This window comes from Onychostoma macrolepis, chromosome 19 (genome assembly GCF_012432095.1).
Source record: "Onychostoma macrolepis isolate SWU-2019 chromosome 19, ASM1243209v1, whole genome shotgun sequence".
Lineage (NCBI taxonomy): Eukaryota > Metazoa > Chordata > Actinopteri > Cypriniformes > Cyprinidae > Onychostoma > Onychostoma macrolepis.
This window is the reverse complement of record NC_081173.1, coordinates 24,378,060-24,397,521: the sequence shown is the minus strand read 5'-3', so window position 1 is coordinate 24,397,521 and position 19,462 is coordinate 24,378,060. Positions and strand designations below refer to the sequence as shown.

Here is a 19,462-nt window from a genome sequence, read left to right as displayed (position 1 = left end):
TTGTGTCCATTTTTAAAAAAATATTATTTATTTATTTATATATTAGTTTATTTAATAAAGCAGGAATAATCAAAAATGTGCACATTAAAACTATACAACTAATACTTATTATAAAGCTGAAAAATACAAGTTTCATTTAAAATTTCTTATTAATTAATCTGCATTGTTTACATTTCAGTAATTTGTTACCTATAGTGTACATACTGCAAGTTTAAAACACCCTCTGCTGGCTCAACTCAGTAGTGAGAAGAAAAAAAAAACTAGCTACGTGTACTGTGCTGGACTAACTGAGACTTGTCATGGCACTTGTATACTGCTGCACTCTTGATGGTCTGATTGCTTCTATTGTTCTCATTTGTACGTCGCTTTGGATAAAAGCATCTGCTAAATGATTAAATGTAAATGTAGTGTCTGCAAATGCAGGTAAAACTTGTGGAATTATGACTTTACAGGAACTGGTCAAGTTTGTAAGCTTTCACAATATCATCCAAAAAGAAAACAAATAAATGCCATATTTTTAAAGACATTTACTGTAGATTGATTATGGGGAAGTAACACTTGCAATTTCCATCAACTCTGTTTTAGTGTTTTTCTACAGGAGCTCTGCATCCATTGCAATTCACTTGAGAAGATTAGTTTTTGTGAGCGTGTATGTGTGCATGTTTGTGAGGGAGCCACATAGAGGCTCAATCTCCAATACATGCACACAGCTATAAAAGGCTTCAAGAGCCAAGACTGCTGCACTGTGCTTTTTCTTTAACCCCTGATGGTTCTGAAAACAGACAGAAAGCACCCAGAACAACAAATATACTGATTGCATCATGTTCACAGAACAACCGGATCCATTAGATGATAGAGCAACATTTAAGAACAAGCACAAATTTGTAAAGCCTCTGGGAAAAGTCCCATAAGTTACACTGATAAAACATTTATAAAAAGCATTTATATAAACTCAGATGTGATACTGTTTAAGACAGCGAACAAATCACCATGATTATCAGCCTAATTAGTCTGACTTACAGCATCTAGTAAACCAAACCGGCAGAGATCTGATCAAAGGGCTTTGATTAAAAGATTTTCTCAGCAGACAGTTAATTGGGAGAGACGCCCGTCTGCTGGAGAACTAATAGCAGAACTGCATCATCAGTCCCGCGAGACTGAACTGAAGCCTCAGGCTGGCGTCGACCCTGCCCTGCAGGTAACAATGAGAAACATTAGCTGTAACGGAAGCAATGCTGGGATGTCACAAAATACCATCAGTATCTGTCCTTTGGGAAAAATCTTGCTGAAGTCATTACTGCATGCTCACAAGGTTAACCGAGCTTACTCTGCGGCTGTCTGGGTATAAAACTACACAAAATGCACTCTTACATGCTCACCTGAGGGTTCGAGTGCATTTATTCACCTCAAACGCTCCTAAAACGCTCTTAAAATTGGTTTTAGGAAGTTTGATGCATCATGGCTATTTGTAGTCGTCCTCAAGACATCAGAAGCTGTTTGAAAAGAGCTTGAAAAAGCTCAAAGTCTAAAATTGCAGATGTTCTTGCTATTTCAGTGCATTATTTATGGTGAGCAACTTTGCAAAAATGTTGTTCTGCTAGTAACTTTTAAACTGTCTTCAGAGCTTCACATGAGCTCGGGAACCAAAAACAAGGGGGTTTTAATTTACAGCTAGATTGTCCACCATGTTGGAATTTAAAGCTGGATTTTTTTTTGTTTAGACCAATCACCACAAAAGACTAGATTTTTTGTTTTTGAGAGCCCTATTATTACACCTGAATGAAACTGATAGTGAAAAAGCAAAACTGGAATTGTGAGGCTGCAAATTGCCAAATTTTAAAACAAAGCTCTTATTGTTTTCTTGTCATTTTGTTTAGTTTTTGACTACAAAGATTTCAAATAAAAAATGAGGCTATATTAAATTAGAGAATAAATTAGATAAAGTGATAATGGTAAAGAACTACCCAGATTATACACTACTCCTCAAAAGTTTGGGGTCAGTAAGACTTTCTTGAAAGAAATAACACTTTTATTCAGCAAGGATGTATTAAATTGATCAAAAGGGGCAGTAAAGACATTTATAATGTTACAAACAGCTACCATACCGAAGAATCCTGAAAAAAAAACGTATCATGGTTTCCACAAAAAGACTAAGCAACTGTTTTCAACATTGATAATAATAAGAATAAATGTTGAGCAGCAAATCAGCATATTAGAAAGATTTCTGAAGGATTATATGACACTGAAGACTGGAGTAATGATGCTGAAAATTCAGCTTTGCATCACAGGAAGAAATTACATTTTAAATTATATTAAAACAGAAACATTTTTAATTCCCTTATCTTTCAAAAAGATTATAAAACTGAGTATAACCCTTTGAAATGGCCAGATTCATCAAGATGCTACAATGTGTTTATTATGGATACTGTAAGGGTCCTCTGTCTGAGACTAGTGCACCTCCTGCAACCTAAGAGTAATTACTCTGTAGGTGTGTGTGTGTGTGTGTGGAGGTCCACAGAGGGATGAGGTCCTCTTTTCTCCTCCAATTACAGTTTTAAAGGTATCTGTTTTCCTCTCACCGCAGAGCCAGACAGCCAGTTCCTGTGCCAACACTGGATTAAGCATAACTAATAAGTCTCACTGGACTATTCCTTTCCATTGTCCATTGTAAGACAGTGTTAATGTTACTGTGTTCGATTTGGACTAGATGGGGATCCCTCTCTAAGATCTTTTCTAATGCACCATAGCATGTTCATTAAGTAATTCTACACCCTAAAATCATTAAGTACTTATAATTAGATCAAAGGCAAATAAAAATACATTGTACGTTTAATATTAAAATTAATAATACAAAAATTATTAAAATGATAAAAAATTCAACAGAAAAAATAAAATAATAAATAATAACCTAATACAGGCTGTTTTGCTCAGGAAGCCACAGGAAACATAAATCTGTTCCTAAGGAATGCATAATAAAATTGGGCAGAAAGGTTAGTGAAGAAGACCTCACGCACCTATGGTATACCCTCGCTTGAGCTCTCCACGTCGAGGACTACGAGCCTTTTGGATGTTAGTGGTATTGATCTCCTTTTCTTCACCAATGGCTGATCTGGCCACATTCCGTATAAGAGGCGACGCCAGCAGGTCTTTGACGAGAGAACCAGCATACCCCTCATCAGGGATGTCCACTGACTGGGACTTCTTCTTCAACCTAGAATAAAAAAAGGGGGGGAAATGCATTAAATTTAAAAGACAATTTACTGCAGTAAATTGTTTTATTCTAATTTTATAAATAAAAATATTATATTTTTATTTATTTATTTGTTTATTTTTTTCAAAAGTCTGGGGTTCTTAATTTTTTAAAGAAATTTATACTTTTTTTTGGCTAGTATGCATTACACTGATGAACAAATAAATAAAATCAATTAATTAATTAATAGAAAAATCGATTAAAATAAATCAGTAAATCAATAAAAATAAATAAATAGGAAACTGTATTGCCAGTTCCACAAATATTAAGCAGCACAACTTTTTTCAACATTCATAATATTAAGAAATGTTTCCTGAGAATTAAATCGGCATATTAGAATGATAATGAAAATTCAGCTTTGTTAAAATAGGAATAATTTACATTTTAAAATATGTTAAAATAGAAAACAGTTGTTTTAATAATAATAATTTAATTTTTTTATTAGAAATCAATTTTTTTACTCATGTTTTAATGTCTCTATACGAACACAGCATCAAGCATTTTTGCTGGAATGCCACACAAAATCAATACATATTGTATTCTGCTTAATTTGCAGAGTGCTTAAAAGTATAGCATGGAGAAAGCATTTTTAGTGACTTTGTCCCTGACAGTTCTTTTGGAGATGCTGCAGTAAAGGAGGACGCTGAAGACCAGTGGCTACAGACAGCACTAATGGAGACAGACAGGCAGCCCCGTCAAGATGAACTGATCTAGATTCAGAGAGAACAGTCTGAAGACTCACACTAACTCACTCACCCGAGCAAGGAGCTCAACGCATACAACTGCAGGACAATAGAAAGCATAATGCTGCTAAGACAATTACATATGCCCTTTTAGGAATTAACCAACCCTCAGGTCTCCTACTCGTATTCGAGCTCAAAACTAATTCTGAGAACTTTGATATCAATATTGAGTAGTGTCATGGTAATGTCAATAAACACTGGCAAACTAAAGCAGGTTGCTAAAGGATATTGCTGTTGACATTGGTAAAGGGGGCTTCATTCTCTCAGCTAAATCAGGCTTCATTCTCACGACTAGATCACCTGCTTTTATTGTCCCATAGGGAGACATTAAGACGCCATAAATCTGGGCTGAACTTATCAGCTAATGGACTCGCTCTCATTTACATCAGGCAATTGTCACGGTAAACGTGAAACTGCTCACCAGAAGCATTCTACATGTCAACAGCATTCAAGATTTATCTAAGAGTTTATCAACAACACTCAGGTAATCCATCTGCAGAACTGTCTACTGTAAACTGGTTGTGATTCGAGAACTACCAAAAGCAACAAAAGAAACTTACATGAAAAAAGGATACTGAAAAAGGACACTGAAAGGATAGTTTCATCTTTTCATCAATGGATTTCCATGACTTGTCCTGTCATTTGAGATTGAAACTAGATTTTTTCACAATTTTATACCAATTGCATCCACTAAAAACTTGTGAGGTGAAGTCACTATTTTTTTTCAACTTCCTAACATTTCCCAGCATTGTGAGACTAATGTGACTTCTTTTTGTTATTATTTTATTTATTTCACCATTTATCTATCAGAACGTAAACAATCAATTAAAAACTGGTGTAGAATTTTCTTTTTCACTCACACATTGCTAGTAAATTAAAAATAATAATAATAATTGCAAAGAAACAGCAAGTAATTAAACAGAAATGCTGAAATGGTATTTTCTTGTAAAACATACTCTAATAATCTTTGTTAAGGGTCTCATTCATAAAACAAATCTGAGTAAATTGCTTGAAAAACACTTCTTGCATATAAATTGTCGAGCAACAATTCACAAGGGTTTTTTTATTATTAGTCACATTGACACATATTTGTCCTGCAAATGAAACCTAACATGAGGAGATTTTGGTTTGCATTGATTATTCAAAGCACATACTCTCTGGAGACCTTTATCAATGCCAACACCCAAGCATAACCATGCCATATGTAAATTAGCTGATTAAAATGGTGGGTAAAACTGCTCACCTTCAAAACATCAGAAACACTACAGTCCTGCATGCAAGCTTTCCATTAGGTGCCATTTACCCTAATATATGCATATATATCCATATATGCATGAACCCACTTAAAGAATCTCCATTTAAATATTATTTTATCGCCACAAATCACATAAAATCCTTGAACACTGTTACACATTTCTGACATAGGTTAACAAGAACATTTATAAATAATCATAAAACTAACAGTTATCATTCATAATATGTCTGCATCAGCATGGAACATGTTTAACGAAGGGAAAGAGAGCATTAATAGAGATTATGACAGATTTTAAGCTGCTCAAACTCCTTAAATATTACATAACAGCAGCAGGTGTTAGATCGATACCCTATGGGCACTGATCTTATTAGACAGTAAAATATGAACTAATCTAAATCTGCGTATTCTGATTTATATATCACCTAAATGTCTTGTTATATCTTCAGCCAAATGCAAGTAGAGCCTATAAAGGCATATCAAGATTTTTCTGATTTTTCCCACTCAAAATTTGACAGACTCACAAAGTAAGGTTTCCGCATAGCAACATCCTCTCGCAATCACCAATGTAATACAATGTCAACAAAAGACAACAGATGCAAAGCAGATGTATGTCTTTGTAATGAAATTGTTAAATCCAGCAGTGAGCTTGTAATTGCACAGGCCTGATGATAATATGAGGAATATTAAATATTCACATTCTGTGCCTTCGTCGTACAGAAATTCTGACATCAAAGTCTGGAACTGGGTCACTGTTGAATATGTTGTACAAAAACAAACACTAACAAAAAGAAAAAAGACTACTGGGGAGACGTCACAAGCCAGGACGGAAATGCAGAGTTGAATCTAAAATAGCAGAAGAAATAAATATTTCTGCAACAAATAAGATAACTTCACTGGAGCACTGCCATAAATAGAGAGATTGCATGACTTGGCTTTACATGACTTTTTTCATGTGCAATGGGCAATTTTAGATTCACATTTATCATGACTTGGCCTTAGCCTTCAACTTAAGCCCCGTTCACACCAAGGACGATAACTATAAAGATATAGCTCTAAAAATCCACAGCACAACTATAATGATAAAGGCACAGAGAAACGATATCGTTGGAATCTTTTCCAGAATGATTTTTTTCCAGCTGATGAATGGTGCAAACATTGACAGCCAATCAGAATCCATCCTATATTACGAGCTCGAGAATTTAAAGCGTGCACTTAGAATAAACAGACGGTATCATTCGCTGGTGTGGATGGACACTAATATTGTTATCTTTATAGCTATTGTCCTTGGTGTGAACCGGGCTTTAGCCTTTTTAACGGGTACGAATCCCGTGAAAAACATGAGCTGAAAGATGACATTGAAGAACAATCTAAAACGGCACGCTTGCGATTATGTTTTTACGTCACATTCGCTTTTGTTCATATACTAAAGGGTAGGTTTAGGTGCAGTGCAGATCATGATACGTTATTTTAAAGCGTCAAATAAATTAAATTTTCTACCTATTAGACTGTTTTATTAACGTCTACACCTACCCCAACCCTAAACCTACCCCTTAAAATAATGCAAAAACAGTAATTACTGTACAGTACTTAGTCTTTCCTTATTTAGTCTAGTCTTTCCCATAAAATGTGCCATATGTACGTTCATCTGTTCCGCAGGGAAGAAACGAACTCTCTTTAGTGCCACTCATTTCTGACATTTCTGTTGGAAACTGCAGTGATATGTACTTATTTCACGTCTCATGAAAAAGCTGCCCCAGGTACATATTTTGTCATGAGACCAGGTATGTTAAAGAAGTGGTTATGAGTCATGACCCAAAAATTGCAGATGTGTTCTAATAGGGTCACGTTCGGCAGGGGAAAACAAAGCTAAATTCCAAGAATTTAAAAGTAAAAGTAATAGTAAAATTTTGATTCTGATTCTGATAAAAGTAAAAGTAAAAGAGAACTTCCAAAGGCAACACAAAAAAGTATGGCTATATTGCAAGGAAAAATATAAAAAAGGGGGAAAAAATACTCAGTGGAAGGATAATTTCAGTGTTTGTATATCTTTTCACCAATGAATTTTCCTTATCCTATCATCTGAAATTGTATTTTCATAAAAGATCATTTGAGAAGCAAAACAAACTTCAATTCTTAAAAGAATTTCTATTTTAATTTTACTTCTATTCTGGCCCATGCATTAATCACTCGTTACTTGTAATAAAACCTCATCTTAATGCTAATAAAATTATTCGATTATTCATTCATATTTAAATATCATCAGACAAAAAGCAGACCTCAAAATATGCAGGATGTAACAAGGCAAGAAAGATATTCAGCATTTCTATTAAAAGCCAGGAAAGACACTCTGTTAGACAGAAACCAGAGACCAATCAATTTTTCTGAGAGGTTATTTTGTCCAACCTGTCAATTCAGATTATTATAAATGTGCCCTTCAGTTTTAAAGAGTGTATTCAAATGAGTAGTATATTTCTCTGGAGATTTGGATGCAAAATTAAATTATTTATATGCTGTAATCAAATGCATATTATTTGCATAAGTTTCGCAGCAATGCCAAGCTAATTTCAATATGACTATAAATTGCATGGTTGCATTCATGCATTCACTCTTGAAACATCAGTCAAAGTCTCCATGCAGGCTTATTACGCAAGCACTTGAGTTTGTAGTACAGGCAGCATAATCCTCTCTATGAAAAGTACTTTGTGTTCCTTTATGCTCCTATAGGTAGACACTCTCTCGTTATTGCAAAGTTTCCTGCCTTTCTGCAAAAGACAGACAAGTCAAACTAAATTAAGCAAGGTGGGAGATGGTATAACTCTACAAACGACTATCTTAGACGATGAATCACTCCAGAAATAAAAAGATTTGTTACCAATTAAGGAGGGCCTAAAGGCAATTTCTCAGTCGCAGCCATTTTTCATAGTTACACTGATGACACTAAGGAAATTAAACTTCACCTATACACACTTTCCAAGGCGATCTTTTAAGAACCTCAGGGTCTTCTTCCACTCTGCTGATCTTTTTCCTCAAGAAAAGCGTGTCTTATTTTCAGGAGGCCTTTAAAACCTTCTATAGGAAGCGCAGTGAGTGTATTAAACGTGGCTGAACAGTCACTCTGAATTAGGCAAGTGCTCATTGTTTGTGTGGTTTAAGCGCTGTGGTCAGGTGCCTCTGCGCAGCCAAAAAATGTGCAGGTATGGGTGTTTATGCGCTATACAGGCTGCACATCAAAACATCCCCTACTATTGCCTTCCTAAAAGTCTTTTTTTTTGTCCTCTTGCATAATTCAGATGGGACTGCATATTTCATTTATCCCGCAAGAAATGGCTTTCAACACAGTATCTGTGGAGAATGCATAGCATCACTCCTACCACTCCTCTACAGAGCCTCTTATGCTCACAAATAATGTAAGTAAAAACAGTAATATTTTGAAATATTTTTGGAAATGAAAACAAATGTTTTCTCTGTTTTAATATTTTAAAATGCTATTTATCCCTGTGAAAGCTGAATTTTCATCAGTCTTCAGTGTCACATAATCCTTCAGAAATCATTTGAATATGCTCAACTAAACATTTCTTTGAACAGTAGTGTATCTAATTCTGTACTTTTGCTTTTTTAACTGGACTTTTTTACCTTTGGGATAACAAATTGAAAACTAAGTATTAAGAGAGAGAAACTGATTAGAAAACAACAAAGTGTATTTAGTATCACTGGGATACTATTATATACTATTATAGCAATTTTTATATTTTCTGTTTTCATGTTAAAGTTTTAGCAAATTTGTTGTGCATTTCAGTCATTTTATTAGATATTTTTTAAAATATGTCCATACAGATTTTTATTCATTTTTATCTCAGTTTTAGATTTACTGTAAAATAAAAAGTTAAACTAAATAAAAATGAGACATGTTGCTTTGGCAACCGGCTAAAATAAGTTAAAATTTTATTTCAGTTAACATTTATTTTATATCAAGTGACATTTTTATGGTTTTAGTTAACTCCTATAAAAATCACTTGCTGGATTCTATGAACCTTTTTAAAATTATATTTTTGGTATTTTTGTATAGAGACGACAGGAAATGATCAGATCAGCCAGACTCAAACTGGTGTTGCCCACATGAGTACCTCAGCTATATGGCAACAGCTCATTAAATAATATGTTTACATTTAAAAAATATGTAAAGATATGCTTTTTGATATATATAATGATTATTACATTAAATACTCAATTCTCAAGCATGTTTTCTGTTGCTAACAGTTATTTTTTCAGGGAACTAAACACCCGTAACCAAATATTGTTGTAACAGATGGCTTTGTTCTGTTCTAAACAGACAGTATGCCTTCAGTTAATCAGGTAAAGCTGAAACAGCTCTCAGCTTGATTTAGATTAGTGATTAGTTAAACCTGCCACTGCGATCCTTGTTCACCTGGACTAAGAAATCTGTAAACCAATACCTTTCTTTTCTTGCCTTACGTCACGTACTTGCGTAGTTACTCCATTAGCCGGGACAAATCCAGAGATGAGGCTTGATAATACTGCCATTAGGAGAACCGTTCTCCTAATAATACTGCCTTAAAACCTTGCTTCAGACTATTCTTGTCAAAAATCACCCTTTTGACTTTTTAATATAATCAACAAGAAGCTATAAAAATGAATTATATACTTTTTCCAAGCAATTCATCAGAGTTTCTTGCAGAGAGAACAGCCCGGTACTGCTGCAGCTAAAAATAACTCTAAATCTCAAAGGACCTCAGACTCCCTTCCAAACATCCTGAAATGCTGCTGGAAAAGGCATGAATGCATTTTGACTGGCACAAAGAAGAAAAAACTAACATTATATAAATAAAACAGGCCCTTTAGCAATCCCAAAAAGCAGTCATCAATAAAACAGAAATGGAGTCGGTCCTCTTTAATGCAATTGGGCTGACCATTAGAGCACGTCTGGAAGCCTTGAGGAGAATATTTCACCCTCAGAAAACTGGAATGGAAAGTGCATATGGAGGAATCCAGATTATGGCATCCATCACGCGGGATGACAGCTGTGTGGTGAGGTGGGGTGGGATGGGGGGATGAGGTTTGTGTTAGGGGTTGGAGAGGATTATGTAATCCTCTTGAGATTTTTACGCTTGAACCTCCTAATGATGCATCACAGGGCTAAAGCAAAAATACAAGAGCCCTACTTATGTTTCAGCAATACCTCGAGAACAGCCTGCATTTATTAGAATCCAGGATTCCTTTCACCTGGGGTCTATGCTATTTAAATGATAATGCTCTCTCATCTCTTGTGGGTTTCAACCAGAGTTTGATTCTCATCACAAAGTTCTCTTAGTGTGATCTGCTTTTGTGTGTGCCTTAGGCATGGTGCATTTATATCCAGTGTTTAAGTCATGCAGTCACACTGATTTATGTTCAGTCGATCATTTTATGATGCTTATTTTTAAATGAACAAGTATCTATACTGTTGTTTGGTCCATGCATCAAATAGGAAGACCACCAGCCACTTCTCCACATCTATCAGTACATATTTTAAACTATATATTAAACTTGACATTTGCAGCTTCTGCATGTGATTTCAACCACATTAGGCTGTGTGTCCATTAAAGCATTTTTGAGAGCGTTTTGGAGGTGCAGTGTTTAGCTAAATGCATGAATGATGAAAGAAATGTATCATTATTTTTCATATTAATATTGTTGTAGTTTGTAGATGTCATCTTGTACAGACATGGACACTTGAAGATATGTACTTTTCCATTGTTATTCAGTCACTGTATGGCTGATGATACACGGGGCAACTTTTCTTAACAACATTGCTTGGGCACTTTCCCATGCATTGAGAATGGGTAAAAAAAATTCTATGTGAATAATTTAGATCAGTTGTGGGCCCTGTGTCTCACCTGGTTGCCCATTGATGGAAAAAAAGTTGCCCTGTGTATCATCAGCCTATAGGTAGAATGTTACAGCAATATTTATCCCACCTCTTCTTCACTGTGATTGGACGGCTGCAGTAGCCCCTCACTGCAGAACACAAGATCCAGGGGGTGAAGATTGGTAGGTTTAGGGGTGGAGATGGGTGGGTTTAGATATATGTAAGGTGGGAGGAGTTGGATCTGGGTCCAACCACGCCCCCTGGATGTTGTCTTCCGCAATGAAGACCATCTCGACGGCTGAGTAAAAAGTGACATTGATTACCGCTGCATATTACCCAAAGTTGAATATTTTGGCTACCAGAAAAAGAAAATGGCAAGCTCTCTGGCAAGTCTCACTGCTGGCATTTTTATATATGCGGTGGTTCCATTGAAAACAACTGAAAAAAAATAAGGAAAAATGCAGGAAAAAAACAGAAATGCATAAAAATCACTTTGCAAATGCATGTTTGTACCCAATAATCACAAAACTCGAACATTGTCTAAAGAAAACATGATTTATCATGCTGTTATGCAGTTGCAGGACTAGTGTTTTGAAGATACATTTAACCCTAAGTACAGTATTTGCAACAGTAATAGCCATGCATGACCCAAAAACCACACTGATAACACAGATAAACAAACAAAAACACCACATGTAAAAGCACCGTAAACCACTATTGTGTACTGACCTCTTTGTGCTGAACATTCTGGGTCCTTGTTATACTGTGTTGGATGGGTGACACAATGACAGCGATAGGCCAGCTCTATGGAGTGGACCTGTAGGAGGAGAGTATGGTTACAGGGTGAGGTTCAATCACCATCTCATGGTATCAGGTTTAAAAAAAATCCAAGAACCAATAACCTCAAGGGGTGTGACCTGTATGACTGAGCAAATTACAGCTGACAGTCACAATCCAACAGCCTTGAGCAAAATCTGAGGGAGCTCGGTTCTTTCGTCAACACTCAATGTTTGTTTTCTGTCCACTAATTACCAACCAGATGGTGTTTACCAAGGAATTAGCTAATAGATTTCCTATCTGCAGTCTAAGGTTATATACAATTTAACCAATGTGCAGATGAAGATATGTAAATGAATATTCACTTTTAAAAATAAATTTTCCAGAAATGCAATAGAAGAACCATTTTTGGTTCCCCAAAGAACCTTTCAGGGAACAGTTTTATAAAAGAACCATTTTTGTCTTAATCTAAAGAGCATTTTAACAAACATTTTTCCACTATAAAGAACCCCTTGTGCACGTGTTTCCATGGATGTTAAAGTTTCATCATGGAACCGCTGATGCAAATATATAACCTTTATTTTAAGAGCATTGTCCACTTTGGCTGATAACATTAGAGCTAACTTTGTGCTAACTCAATTATATTGTCAATAAGAAACCAAGAATCAGCTTTAATAGACCTGCCCTGAAGGGTATTAAAATGCTAATGCTTATTATTCCTGTTTTTCATCTATTTAAATGGATGACATTGAATATTTTAATATTATTCAAATATTTGCAAACACCTGCCATAGCACAGGTCTTACTTCAGCTGTGCACTAGCTAGGGTCCCAAACCTTCTTGCGCTTGTCAAAATCTTAGTTAGCTAATGAGATCAGTGGAAGATAAGACATATGTCAACAAGAGCTGCATGTCCAAACAGAGCGCATTAATAATGTATGAATACAGCCTGTGTAAGATGTAGGCATTGGTAAACCTTCTGCTATTCTACTAGCCTAACCATCAACCTGCCTCCACCACAAAGCACAGGTAAAAAATCATTGGTATATCCAAGATTTTAATACATCAAGCAAAAGGAGACATGTTTAATCTCTAGGATGGGATTGGGAAAGTATAAAAGCAGCTGTACACAATGGACAGCAGGATTAGAATGGCTTCTGGTCTTAATATTGATGAAAAGAAATGGGGACATTAACTGAAGACGATAATGGATAACTTTATGAATGGAAATGGATTTTCCTTAATTGAGGATGACCTTCTGGCCATCTGGTTTCATTACAGTGAGCCAAAGCACGAAATGACAACGGTAATTGTTCCGCCTGAGATAAAAACAGAACCAGTGCACTATAATCAAATTGCCCATAACCATGACTAAACACTGAGGATATCATGCTGTTGCATATAAAAATAAATTCACTGTATTTTAACGCATGCATGAAGTTTATTATGATTTGTCTTCTGTAGAGCTGATTTATAGCTGAATCAAATTTGTTGTGATATCGACACATTCATTGGACTGAACCGTATCAGCATTGGACTCAACTAAGCTTAAATATACAACTGTCTTCTGTAGAGCTGATTTATAGCTGATTCATAACTGATAAAACTTTGCAACACTGAGATGGTTATTGAACTAAATTGAATCAGCACTGAACTACTTTGAACTGAATAATGGCAAGTGTATTCTGTAGAGCTGCTTTACAACAGAAGTCATTGTTGCAAAATTCATCACTAATGAAATGACTTCACTGTTATTTTACTGTTCATCTCTGTGAAGCTGCTTGGACGACTGTATAAATAAATGTGACTTGACAAGGTATAAATACAAAGTAAACACTAATTTCTAGTCACTAATGAGCCTCATTAATAAACATCTGGTCCATATATCACACAACAGCAGGGAACTACCAAAGGTCAGCACACTAGATTGGAGGGACGTGGCCTCTGGGAGAAAATAACAAACAGTCATTACTTACAGAGGCTTGATGGAGCCAATTACTCTATGTATGACAATGTCCATAACTAGTGAACAACAGAAAAGACATTCTATCTCTTCTTAACCACAGCAGGGTTTAGACGAAGGTGGATTAAAAACCAAATCTGTCCCTTTGGTCAATTTTTAAGACAGCATGCTGGGTTTCTTCTGGGAGTGTTGCGGTTTCAATGCTTATTACAGAAGCACATGCAAAGTCACAATATGGTCTTTTTACTGCATCAAAGTAATATAGGAAAGAGTGGGATAAACTGTGCCGCTTTACTTACATTTCCCTCTAGTCATGAAGAAATCATATAAGTTAAACTTCACATGTCTAAATATATTTAGGGTGTCTGCTAACTGAAATGAATCACATTCCATATGCTGTCTTATTTTGCTGAACTGTTTTTCACTTTCCTAATATGCATGTTTCAACTCACATGCGGCTGTTTATGATGGTCACTTTTTAAATGGCGAAAAAAAACCATACAAAAATTAGTTTGCCGGGCTGAATAGACATAACGTTTTAACTCTTTTACATTTTTTTATGTTACGTTATCTTTTAATTCTATGGATAATTCTACCAGAAATCTGTCAGAATACTACCACAAATCTCCAGTCTAAAATGGGAAGTGATTTCAGCACTGGACAGTGACAAAGATCTAAAATCTACACCAGCCAGGATACATTTACAAAGACAACAATTATATCCCTCCAAAAATCACATGATTTTCTTCCTCAGGCTTTTACATGATAGCATTTAACAGATTTTTAAAAAATCTAGAGTATAAATTAAAATCTACTATGGCATCCTAAGAGACAAACATGATTCACTAAAAGCTCTTGCTGGAAAACACGATGGCATTATTGAAGTGCAGCAGCCATGACCATGGAAGCACAATAAACATCTTTATGTAACGAGGCTAATTTAGAGAGAAACATGCACCCAGCACTCATCGATAGATTGATATTACAGTGCCACTTCAGTTTGTGAGTGCATAGCCATTGCTCTTTGCATACTGCTCTTCAGTCATTTCAGTGGCTGGATCTTTAAAGCATGTGTCTGAGCCATGCAAACAGGCCGTCAACTCTTTGGTAATTTATAGACAGCAGCTATGAGTAGACATTATAATTCACTGGGTTTTTCCATGGCAGCCTTCCATGAGTGTCTGCCTGGATGTGAAAACCCTGCTGCTTGGAAATCGATCAATGAGGACATACCAACAGTGATACAGCATCTCTGAGTTTCAATTACACTGAGTTTGCATCAAAACTGCTGCTTAATGAAATAATATCATTCTGAGACACTTTAACTCAAATAGCATTTTGATTGTATCAGATGGTAATACTGGTACTTTGATATATACCACTGTACTGAATGATTACCATATTCACGTAACAAGGTACTTGAAGGAATACTATCAGAGCAGAATGGCTTTATTCATACCATGCAAGATTCAAGGTCATATTATTTTTAAAATTGCATGATAAAATTATGATAAAGAAGGGAAAAAAAGCTTGCATATTCAAATACAAACATGTGTTCTTCTTATAAACAAGTGACTTTTGTCCATTAACAGTGATCTCTAACTGGAAACTTAATACTGAATCAGTGCAGATATCACATCCAGTCTTCCACAAGGAGTCTTCAATTGAATTACACACAAACAAACAATAAATAAATAAATAAAGGATGTGAACTTCCTCTCTGGGTTCCTTAAATTATATTAGCCCAAAGACAAACAATCACATAATAAACAATACATTAAATGCAATGCATTCAAATAAAACTAAACTGCAGTTAAAGTTATAATATAAAACAACATATTGTCAAACATTTCGGGCATCCTCAAAATGTCCCTCCTGTCATTCAAAACCAAGAAAAAAGTCCATTATTCTTTCCTTTGTGGTGCCCTTATAAAAAGTCAGGTTCAAGTTAAATTTCCTTTTATAGAAATTCGGTGTATTTTCCCTCGTTTTTTATTTACATCCATATTCAACAACTTATTCTTATATTAAATAACATAACATTCATTTAGAATTAATTCGCGCTTACCTTAAGCCAGGTAATGCGTCAGCATATCCAGTGAATATTGAATAGATATTTCATGCAGTGTTTATGATCGCACCTGCCACAGAATATCACTCACACTATGCCAGCATTAACGCTCCGAGCGCGATATTAAACAAGCGGAACATACCATCCCAACCTGAGGTAAAGGGGTGTGGATCCAACCAATACGAGACCTGGTCTGAGCATAAGTATGTGAAGCCTAAATACACGGATATGTTCCACAAATAGACATTGGTAGGAAACATTACATATACATGATATTCAAGGACACATCCACAGAAAAGGCAAGGAATAATTTCAACGACCCCCTATTTTCAAACATATGTGCATCCACACTGTTTATGTCCTGCAAAGAGAAGAAATTATAATCTAATTATAGCAAATGATTATAAGAATGAATAATTATAATTTATTATTATTATTATTATGTTGTTGTTGTTGTTGTTGTTTATTTATTTAAATTGGATTTGATTTGGGTAATTTTTAACAAGATTGCATAAAAGTCAGACTGTTATTATGAAAAGCGACTCAAGTTCACTAACCCGGATATTGTTTGGGTTTCAGCAGCAGAGGGCTGCAAGTATCCTAACTGTTTAATGTACTTTTGCATGTTTATATCCTGTAAAGTTGTAACTGGATTGTTTTTTTGTTCTGTTTTTATTCTGCCGGCGGTGTCTTGAGCATTTCTTGGTGTTAGCGACTGTTACAGAGCGTGCTAACAGGTACTGAATGCTTCAGCTTTTTATATTTACGTTATATAAGTTGATTCTCCCCATAACAGTTTTTTGACCCGATGGTAGCATGATAAACTGTTCTAAAATATTATTTTTAATGTGTAATATCATTTGTTTCTCGTGATTAATATGCCCAGGTTGAGTTGTAGCCTATGCATTAGTTATGCATATTGTATATGTATATATTTATATTAAAATAAATGTAATTAATATAATGACTATATTATTTTAATCCCTCGTTACACACTGAAAATGTATTGCATATCTATTCAGTAACTTTTTGGATATGTCTGTCAACAACCTCCTTACCAGAAAATAATGAGTGACCAACTTTAGAATATATGGGCAGCAGATTATTAGGTTTCTCTGTTCAGAATTATTACTGTATTTCCAAGGATGAGGCAAGATTTTTCTCTTTTTTTTTTCTCTATGTAGGCAGAAATCAACAACATGCACCATAATTTCTTGACAACTTTCTTAATGTATTTCTGTGTTCAGGTGCTTTATCCAGGTGAATGTTGGGAGTTCGAGCTCTGTTTGGTATCGGTCTTCTTGTGTCATCACGAGGAGGCTCTGTCTTGACCCATACAGGCGCATGTGCACGTGTTGCCAGCACCATCTACAGTAAAGATCTCGCTCACAGACAGGCCTGCACTATGGCCAATACAATCAAGTACTTGGGGTGAGTGTTAATGCACTGCATTTATTAGTGTTACTATTGTTGCATGAGCATAAACATGGTTGTTTTTATCTAATCTTTCTTTTATAGGCAAGAAGAGGCTCAGCACATTGACGAGGAGCTGTTCAACGAGTACCGCTTCAGTGTGGATCAGTTAATGGAGCTGGCCGGTCTGAGCTGTGCCACGGCTGTGTCAAAGGTACTTCTGATGCTCCACCAACATGCAGAAAGGATCAAATACAGCTTACTCTATGTGGTGCATTTTACACATTAAAATCAGTTTTTGCTTCATAGGGCTATCCTCTACAATCACTGCTCAAGAGTCCACCTAGAGTTCTGGTGATCTGTGGACCAGGAAATAATGGAGGAGATGGGTTGGTTTGTGCTAGACATCTCAAACTGTTTGTGAGTTCATGTTATACCTGAAAATAAATCATTCCTTCATTACACTTAATATTTTATGAAGGTGTATTGACGTTATTCATATTGCATGTGAATCTCCCAGGGATATGAACCTTCTGTGTTGTACCCAAAGCGCCCCAGCAAACAGCTGTTCCAGAATCTTACCACCCAGTGTGAGAAGATGGATATATCCTTCCTGACAGAGATGCCTGAGGTACAGCACAACCCCAGCAGTCAATATCACATCTTTCACACTGTAGGGGGGCCAGATGTTTTTAGCCCTTGTATGGGTTCCTCCTCCTCATTAATTTATGGTAAAATAATGTGCTAAATGCCATGAATGTACCAGCTGCTCAAGATTTGCACAACAAGCTGACATTTTAATCTTTCATATTTTTTACCTGTATGTAAAAAATGTATTTTGTACTTTTTGTATATGTACTCTACTGTTTAAAAGGTTGGGGTGAGATTTTTCAAAGTAATTATTTATTTATTATTTAGGATTATTCAAAACGGATGCATTAAATTGATGAAAATTTACATTACAAACGTTACGTTACAAAAAAAAAAAATATTCAAATAATTGCTGTTCATTTGAACTTTCTATTCATCAAAAATCCTAAAAAAGTAGAACTTTTTCCACAAAAATGTGAGTAGTACAACTATTATTGTAACTATTATATTATTACTGTATTTTGATTAAATAAATGTAGCTTTGGTGAGCATAAGAGATGTTTTTTCAAAAACAGTAATGTATCTTTTGAACAGCAGTGTGTTTTTGATGTGTGTAACAGTTGTGTATTTCCCCATCATGCTGTCTTTAGGCTGATGTGATTGATGAAGTGTATAATTTGGTGGTGGACGCCATCTTTGGATTCAGTTTTAAGGGTGCGGTGCGAGAGCCATTCGGTGACATCCTCTCCCAGCTAAAGAAGATCACTGTGCCCATTGCTAGCGTTGACATACCTTCAGGTGAGAACACACACATCGCATTGAGCAAGAAATAAACACTGATTTAATTGCAATCTAAGCATTTAGAAGAAGAAAAAATGATTTGGTGTTTTTTGCATTTATGAGCCAACAAGCATCTTTTATTGAATAAAATGCCTCGTAACAGTAAGTCGACTACTTTATCATAAATGTCTTCTGATTGTGACAAAGTATGTGTAATTTCTTTCACTTATTAGGCTGGGATGTGGAGAACGGCTGTCCTGATGGGATTCAGCCTGACATGCTCCTCTCCCTCACAGCCCCTAAGAAAGCAGCCAATCACTTCAAAGGACGCTACCACTTCCTGGGAGGACGATTCGTTCCTCCTGCACTTGAGCAGAAGTACCAGCTAAATCTGCCTCAATACCCAGACACTGACTGTGTTTATCAGTTGAACTGAGCAGTAAATCCTTCAAGTCATTTTTGTGTCACTAATTAAAAAAAAAAAAAATCCCTGGGTTATAACTTTGATTTAACACTCTGAATAATTTTTCCATTTTTCTCGTAATGGGTAGATATGGACTTGATTAATCAGTGTCAGTCAGTAATTGTGAAACTCCTTATTGCCAAGGATTGTTACAGATTGTTTCGGAGGAATCACTCTAATTAGTTATGTATGAATTTATAAAAACATCAAATTAAAGTCAAATCATACATTTTTGATGGTTATGGATTTAATGACTAAGCCTGAATAATTACTGCATTATTGTTTCATGT

General features: G+C 35.5%; 2 protein-coding genes across 2 annotated transcripts in view; one reads left to right on the top strand and one right to left on the bottom strand.

Annotated features, from left to right (window-relative positions):
• oxr1b (oxidation resistance 1b) overlaps positions 1-16,039 on the bottom strand; it is a 47,426-nt gene extending 31,387 nt beyond the window's left edge. Inside the window, 3 exon segments of the mRNA XM_058754128.1 lie at positions 3,015-3,211; positions 11,844-11,931; positions 15,923-16,039. Of these exon segments, the coding sequence (XP_058610111.1) occupies positions 3,015-3,211; positions 11,844-11,860 (214 nt within the window). The 5' untranslated portion in view covers positions 11,861-11,931; positions 15,923-16,039.
• Positions 16,040-16,473: 434 nt separating this feature from the next.
• Positions 16,474-19,339, top strand: naxe (NAD(P)HX epimerase). Its single transcript, XM_058753423.1, has 7 exons — positions 16,474-16,662; positions 17,173-17,356; positions 17,444-17,552; positions 17,648-17,758; positions 17,859-17,969; positions 18,580-18,727; positions 18,943-19,339. Exons 2-7 carry the CDS (start codon positions 17,190-17,192, stop codon positions 19,143-19,145), a joined length of 849 nt encoding a protein of 282 aa, XP_058609406.1. The 5' UTR covers positions 16,474-16,662; positions 17,173-17,189; the 3' UTR covers positions 19,146-19,339.
• The last annotated feature ends 123 nt before the right edge of the window (positions 19,340-19,462 follow it).